General features: G+C 48.9%; 1 protein-coding gene across 3 annotated transcripts in view; it reads left to right on the top strand.

The window, feature by feature from the left end:
* LOC118733513 overlaps positions 1–6,262 on the top strand; it is a 165,344-nt gene extending 159,082 nt beyond the window's left edge. For all 3 annotated transcript variants that reach the window (XM_036462930.1, XM_036462931.1, XM_036462929.1), the window contains 3 exons: positions 116–244; positions 343–648; positions 737–6,262. In XM_036462930.1, coding sequence (XP_036318823.1) covers positions 116–244; positions 343–648; positions 737–5,449 — 5,148 coding nt within the window. In that variant the 3' untranslated portion in view covers positions 5,450–6,262. The remainder of the gene's footprint in view (positions 1–115; positions 245–342; positions 649–736) is intronic.
* The last annotated feature ends 1,015 nt before the right edge of the window (positions 6,263–7,277 follow it).

The following is a 7,277-nucleotide window of genomic DNA, read 5'->3' as shown; positions in this document are numbered from 1 at the left end:
ACATATAATTTTTAATTATACATATATAGATAACTAAGATTTGTTTAGTCAAAAACAAGCAAACACATATTTGGGCTACAACCAATTCATATTTCTACTTGCCTTTTCTTTCCAGATGGTTCACTATGTTTCAGCATCGGCGTTGACCTCACAAAATAGCTTGGCATTGCAGAATCATCAGCAGCTAACTTTTGGTCAATTGTTGCGCGCCGCTGGCAATATGGGTGACATCAGAGACTGTCCGGTAAGTGGCGCCTACATTCCTTTAATGCCTCTACTATTTATTTAAATATTAATCCAAATTTATTTAAATTCAAACTTGCTTTTCTTCACTTCTCGCAGAACGCTTGTGGCGCCAAAATCGGCATTTGCCGCGCGCTGCTCAATCGTCCCGATGTTGTCTCTATTGGCATTGTGTGGGACTCGGAACGTCCCGCCGCCGATCAAGTGCATGCTGTACTCAAAGCCATCGGCACCAGCTTACGTCTATCGGACGTTTTCCATCAGGTCGCCGAACAGCGTTGGGCGCAAAATGTACAACACGAACTGGTCGGCATTGTCTCGTATTACGGCAAACATTACACGACCTTCTTCTTCCACACCAAACTCAAAGTGTGGGTGTACTTCGATGATGCTAATGTGAAGGAGGTAAGTAACGCACTTCACTTTTTTCTGCAACTTCTTAAGTAGTATGTCTCATTAATTTATTTCTTTATTTTTCTCTCTCTCTACCCAGGTCGGTCCCAACTGGGAGGGTGTTGTCGACAAGTGCAGCCGCGGTCACTATCAACCCCTACTGCTGCTCTACGCCGTGCCACAGCCACCATCGGGGGGTGCACAATTCGCACCCGAGACCAATCAATCCACCATCGTGCGCCGCGCTATCACACCAAGTCCCATCACACCGGAGAAGCCCAACTTGGGTAACACTCGTCGTGCCATTACGCCCACACCACTGCGTTCACCCAACGACTATCAGAACTTGAGTGTCATACAGAAGAGTATCTTTTCCGGCGCTTCCGCAGCCACGCCGACGATCAGCAACGATGAGACCGATGCTTACATTAGTCGTAAGACTGTCGAGCATGTTTTAAATGCACAACAGTATCAGAATTTGAGTGTCGTGCAGGACAAAATATTTGCCAATAATAGTGGCGGAGTTACGAATCAGCCAGCAGATGGGAAAGACGCCGACACGCTAACGCACAAAATCGGCAAAGTACTCAATGCGCAGCTGGTACGCAAGTATCACCTTCAGCTGCAACGCAGTCAGAGTGCTGAATCCGGCCATGTCAGCGGCGGTTCTTCGAATGGCTCCTCGCCACCAAGCGATGGCCTAACCATGCCCGATCACTTAAATCAGCCGCGTCGTCGAGACTCGGGCAACTGGTCAGGCGATCGCAATAGCGCAAGCTCCGCTTCGTCCACCACTTTGGATAATCCTTACCTGTATTTGGTGGGCAAACGCAATCCGCCCGCCGTGCCGCAGAGTCCCACACGCAATGGGTTGCCTTACGACCCCGGCTATGACTCGTTTTCGCTGAGCTCAACCGACTCGTATCCGCCGAAGCATCATTTGAATCCACAGCTCGCCAAGATACCTGAGGCTGGTGGATCCAAAACACTCTCCGGTGATTGCGAAAAGCTCTGCCACGAGGCCGACCAATTGCTAGAGAAATCACGTCTTGTCGAGGAGTCACACGATCTAGAGACCGCACTGGTACTTTGCAACGCAGCCGCTGGGCGGGCACGCGCCGCCATGGATGCCCCCTACAGCAATCCACACACCATGACATTTGCACGCATGAAACACAACACGTGCGTGATGCGCGCACGCAGTCTGCACCGCCGTATTTTGGTTGAGAAGGGCGCTGATATGGATGCCATGCCGGAGATGAAGCATATGCGTGAGGGCAGCAACAGCAGCGTGAAACATGTGCGCCAGAATAGTAAGGACAAGACATTGGACAAGACGCCGACGCAGGCAGCCCAAGCAGCCGCCACCGCAGCCGCAAATAAGAGCATCGAAATCTATGCCACGCTGCCCAAGAAAAAGAGCCCCTTGAAGACTTTAGCAGCTGCGGTAGGTAATGCTAGTGATGACAATGCCATCGAATATGAATCACCACAGCCGGTGGCAGCTAAGCCTGAGCGCGAGAGCCGCTCATTATTCGGCCGCAGCAGCAACAAGTCGGAGAAGGAGAAGCGCAGCCGCAGCGAAGATCGTAATAAGCTGACGCGTGAATTCTCGTTGACTGAAACATTGCTCGTCAACGCAAAGGATACGCTTAAGAAGCACAAGGAGGAGAAGGACGAAAAGAAGGAGAAGGATAAGAATGGAAAGAAGCAGCATAAAATTCGCCGCAAGCTTTTGATGGGCGGCCTAATACGCCGCAAAAATCGCTCCATGCCCGATTTAACCGAGGCAGGTGATGATGCAACGACCCAGAAGGAGGCGCCTCCACCACTAGCCACTTCGGTGGACGACAGCTCTGTGGGTTTGAATGGCAAGAACGGCATGAGCGGCTACATCTCGGAGGGTCACTTCGAAAATCGCGACTCGAACAATGCCAATCCGAATTTGGAGCGCAGTAAGCTTATGCGCAAGAGCTTCCACGGCAGCGGACGCCAGTTGACTGTAGTCGCTAAGGTCGCGCCACCACCACCAATGCGCACGAGCTCCGCGCTCACCCAACAACAACTGCAGCAACAATTGGCTTTGCAGCAGCAGCAAGACGCAGCAGTGCTACAACACTTCCACCATGAAGCAAATCTCTCTAACATTTCCGTCATGAGCTCAAACACTTCCATTAGCGAAGACTCGTGCCAGACCATTATCACGACATGCGCGCAGGTGCACAACGAACAGAGTCCGCCGAAGGACAACATGTACCAGACATCGAACGGCGTGAGCGCGGGTCAGTACCAACATCACAACGGTTATGCCACCACAACGACTGAGCTGGGCAGAGATGAAGTTGAAGGCATATCTGGCGGAAGTAATGGCAACAGCAATGGCAGCGGCAGTAATCCAACCGAAGTTCCGCTGGAACTTCCGCCATATCCGAGCCCACCGCAGTCAGTTTGCCACTCGCGACAGGCCAGCGAAGATTTTCCACCACCACCGCCGGAGATCGATCTCGAGCCACTGAATCATCAAATCAATCAGATACTGGTGCTGGAAGCGAACAAACAGCAACGCAACATGGAGACTCTGGAGGGCACCAGCAGCATTTTGGCACAGCTGCAGCAGCGTCACCAGCTCATGAAAATGCGCAAAGAACAGGCCACGCCCACATGCGATGCCTCTAATTGGCTCAAGGAGTTGCAGGCCAAGCAAACTGACCTCAGAAATGCACAACGTGCCACAGATTCGCCAGTCGCGCAGCTGACGCAGCAGTCCAACGGCGTGCGCGAACTGACGCACCGCTTCGAGCAGTCTAAGTCGGCCAGCAGTGCAGGTGAACAGCAACCGCTGCGCTCCTACTCATCACAGGAGCTGCTCAATGCCCCAAAGCCGCCGATACGCACGCAAATGAATGGTCTGCCGCCAATGCAGCACAACGTTATGTCACCAACAGCCACGTCCGGCACCCCACTGCCACCCAAACCCGAGGCAGATGAAGTGGACTGCGCGCCACAACGCCTTCAGCGCCTGCCGCCACACCAGGTATTGCCCAAGCCGAAATACGAAGTACCGCAGTCGCAGATCGCCGAAGAGTTGCGTGAGGTCGAAATGCTTAACACAATGGTGCAGCAAACTTTGAACCATTCGCCTACTGTGCAGCATCAGCAGCAGCCGCAAGAACAACTGCAACAGCAACAGCCACAACTATGCGCGGAGCAAAATGCGCCGTCTGTTGCTTTGCCCAAGCGCGTCAAGAAGAAGAGCGTTTCCTTCTGCGATCAAGTGATACTCGTTGCAACAGCGGATAATGAAGAGGACGACGACTTCATACCGAATCCGATTTTGGAACGCGTGCTACGTACGGCGCAAAATCCCAACGAGAATGTGACAGCGCAGCTCATTCAACAACAACAACAGAACATGATACGACTGCCAACCGAAGCGCAACCGCGTATCGTACAACCGCTGCCGCCATTAGTGCAACAACAACAACACCAACCGCCATTGGCACCTCCTTTGGCGCAGCAGTCGCCAATGCTTGGTGCTGATCGACGCGCTGTACCGCTGCAGGGCCAAGATATGCAGCGCTATGTGCAGTTGCAGCGACCACAATTGGAAGCGCTGCGCCAACAGCAGCAACAGATACAGCAGCAACAACAGCAGCAGCTGCAACAGCAGTCGGCTCTGCCATACATGCCAGCAGGGCAGGTGTACGCGCCCATGCAGGACATATATCGCATGCAACAACAACACCAGCTGCAACAGTACGCTGCACAGCTGGCGCCGCCACCTTTACCACCAGCGCATCAGCAGCATTCACAATTTGATGAGCGCATGCATGCCAACAACAACAACAACAGCGGCGGCGCGAATCATGTTTTGCTTGCAGCACGCACCAGCATGAGCGGCATCGCTAATGTTGCCACGCAGCAACATATGCAGATGCTAGCAGCTCAGCAACAGCAGCAGCAGCAGCAATTACAACAGCAACAACAACATTTGGACGCGCAATCTAGCTATGTGAGCATACCGCGCAGCCACCTGAGTCACCAACAGCAGCAGCAGCAGCAGCAACAAAGCTACTCAGTTCAATTGCAGAAGCATCAGCAACATATGCAGCAACAACAACAGCAGCAGCAGCAACAACAACAACAACAACAATTTACACCGAACGTCGCCTACTATCCAGGCGTACCAGGACTGGACGCGCCACCTTTGCCATCACCTTATCAGCGCGTGCCTTTGCCACACGGCTACGCCAGCGAACAATTCCCGCCATCGGCCGCCAACAGCATGCAGAAGCCGCAACATCCCTATCCCTCACCAACAGCTAGCCATCACAGCAGTAGCGCCGCTCCCTCACCTTACTTTCCCGTGCCGCAGAGCGCAGCCGCCGCGCTAGCCATGAGCGTCAACATACAGCCACAACACACCACCAAGGCATCGCATCAGAAGAAGGTAAGCTTTGAGCCGGGCACCAAAGGCGAAACGGACTCGCTGTGTAATGGAAGCAACAACAACTCAACAGTGGCGCTACCACCGAAACCACCGATGAATCTCACAGCGGGTGGGGGCAACGCCAACACCACCGCAGCCGCAGCACAACAGAATGGTCTGCCGTCGGTCATGGCTATGGCGGCGGCCGCAGATAGTAGCGTTAATGTGACCGCTATTCCCACACGCGTCTACAATAATGCCATCGTCAAGGCTTCGGCCAAGGCGGTGGAGTGTAATTTGTGCCGAAAGCGGCATGTAATTGCGCCAGCCGTGTATTGCACCAACTGCGAGTACTACTTGCAGATGTTGAACAGCCGGCGGTAGGAGGGTGTAAGGTGGGATGGAGAGGAAAGGAGGAAGTGTGGAAGTGTGGAAGTAGAGAAAGCTTCTGCAATAAAACGCAATAATCGCTGAGCGAATTTAGGTTGACTACTATGACTGCATTTCTGTAGCATTAAGCGTTGCCGTAATTAAGCGTAACATTTAGTTGTACAATAATTTAGCTTTAAATTAGTGTTTAGTGAAACTATAAAATCTCAAGCCAAGCTGCCGCCCATATCAAGATACATATCAATGCCTACGTTATAGAACATACGCTCCATATGTGAAGGTAAGTACATCTAATGGCATCGTTTTTTTTTATTAAATGCTTACAAAAGCTTGCAGACACATTGCCACCCATACATACATACGTACATACATACGCAACAACTTTCTACCCTAAAGTATGGCTATTGAAAGAACTTTCTAAAATTTTGGCGCAGCTTTCCCTCTCAGAATCAAATACTGCATGGATTTTCTTTATGGTTCTACATAAAGAACAATTGGCATTCATTTTTATTCAAAAAAGTACAACAAAAATTCGCTACGTAGCGTTGCTTCTCAAAAATTTTTAGTCTTTGACTACTCCACAAAAAATCTATAATTCTTCCATTTCGTTTAACAAATTAGTAATTTACTGACTTGAAATAATTTTATTCATTAATCAATTAGTTATACATACATACATACATACATATTTAAGCATACAACTGCATTTGCATACATTTAAAAATTCATGAAAATCTCATACATTAAACCCATCTAATCGTTTATTATACGCAATTATATTTTATAAACTTAAAAAACAAAAAACAATACAAAAAAATATATATTTAGCCCTTAATTACTCAAAATTATCATAATTAGTCTTTAGTTGCAATCGTTGCGTCTTGGCGCGTGGCTGTCGAACGGCCACCAACTCTTGCGCATGCGTTTCACAAAATATTTTTATCTTACTTTAATTTTGACGTAATTTTTTTTTTTTTAATTTACGTATTAATTTTACATACACATATTTGCTTATTCATAGTTTACTATTACTGCATATGTATTTGTGTTATGACAATATTTCCATTTTTTTCAGCTTTTTATAAGTTTTATAATGTTTTTCCCCACAGAAAAAATATAGAAGAAGCAAAAGATAAATAGCTGCTGCTGAAAAGAGATGTCTTCATCCAACTAAATGAAAAACACAAAGAATAATAGATTTCTGCTAATAAATAAATAATTTCTTTTTTTACAGATACAACAAAAAAAACATGTTTTATTTGAGTTAAAGAATAACCTAGATTAGATTAGTTATAGTGATTGCCCCAGACAAGGGACGCACTTGGACAATTCAGAGATGGTCCTTGAAAGCTGAATTAATTTGGCCGACGAAACGCTGTGAGCCGACTACGAAATTACGAATAAGCTTACCGCGAGAATACCCATCGCACAACGGCCTCTCAGAACCCCCTTCAATAAGGAGAACTGAGGCTTTTCAAGCAAAAGGAGCTCCATTGGCCGCCCTCGGCTCTCTCCAGAAGTATCTTGCAATTGCGCAAGTCCTAGTCCAACGCGCGACGAGCTTACATGAGTGAACCGCAGGAGGGCCGAGACGTTCCAGCTGCACCTTAAGTGAGTCTACCGCTTCCTTTATGGCGGCTATTTCAGCCTGAAAGACACTACACAAGTCTGGAAGCCTGAATATAGTTTTGATTGAGGGCTCCCAGCAAAAGATATGTCCGCCAACTCTGCCTCCTAGTTTTTGTCCATCCGTGAAGAAGTTCACTGCTCGCTTCCTACAGTTAACTCTCCCCACCCAGTTCTCTCTTGAGGGATTGTAGGC

The sequence above is a fragment of the Rhagoletis pomonella genome, unplaced genomic scaffold (genome assembly GCF_013731165.1).
Source record: "Rhagoletis pomonella isolate Grant_MI unplaced genomic scaffold, Rhpom_1.0 Rhpom_scaffold_00002, whole genome shotgun sequence".
NCBI lineage: Eukaryota > Metazoa > Arthropoda > Insecta > Diptera > Tephritidae > Rhagoletis > Rhagoletis pomonella.
The sequence above is the reverse complement of the archived record's forward strand: the minus strand, read 5'-3'. Positions and strand labels throughout refer to the sequence as shown.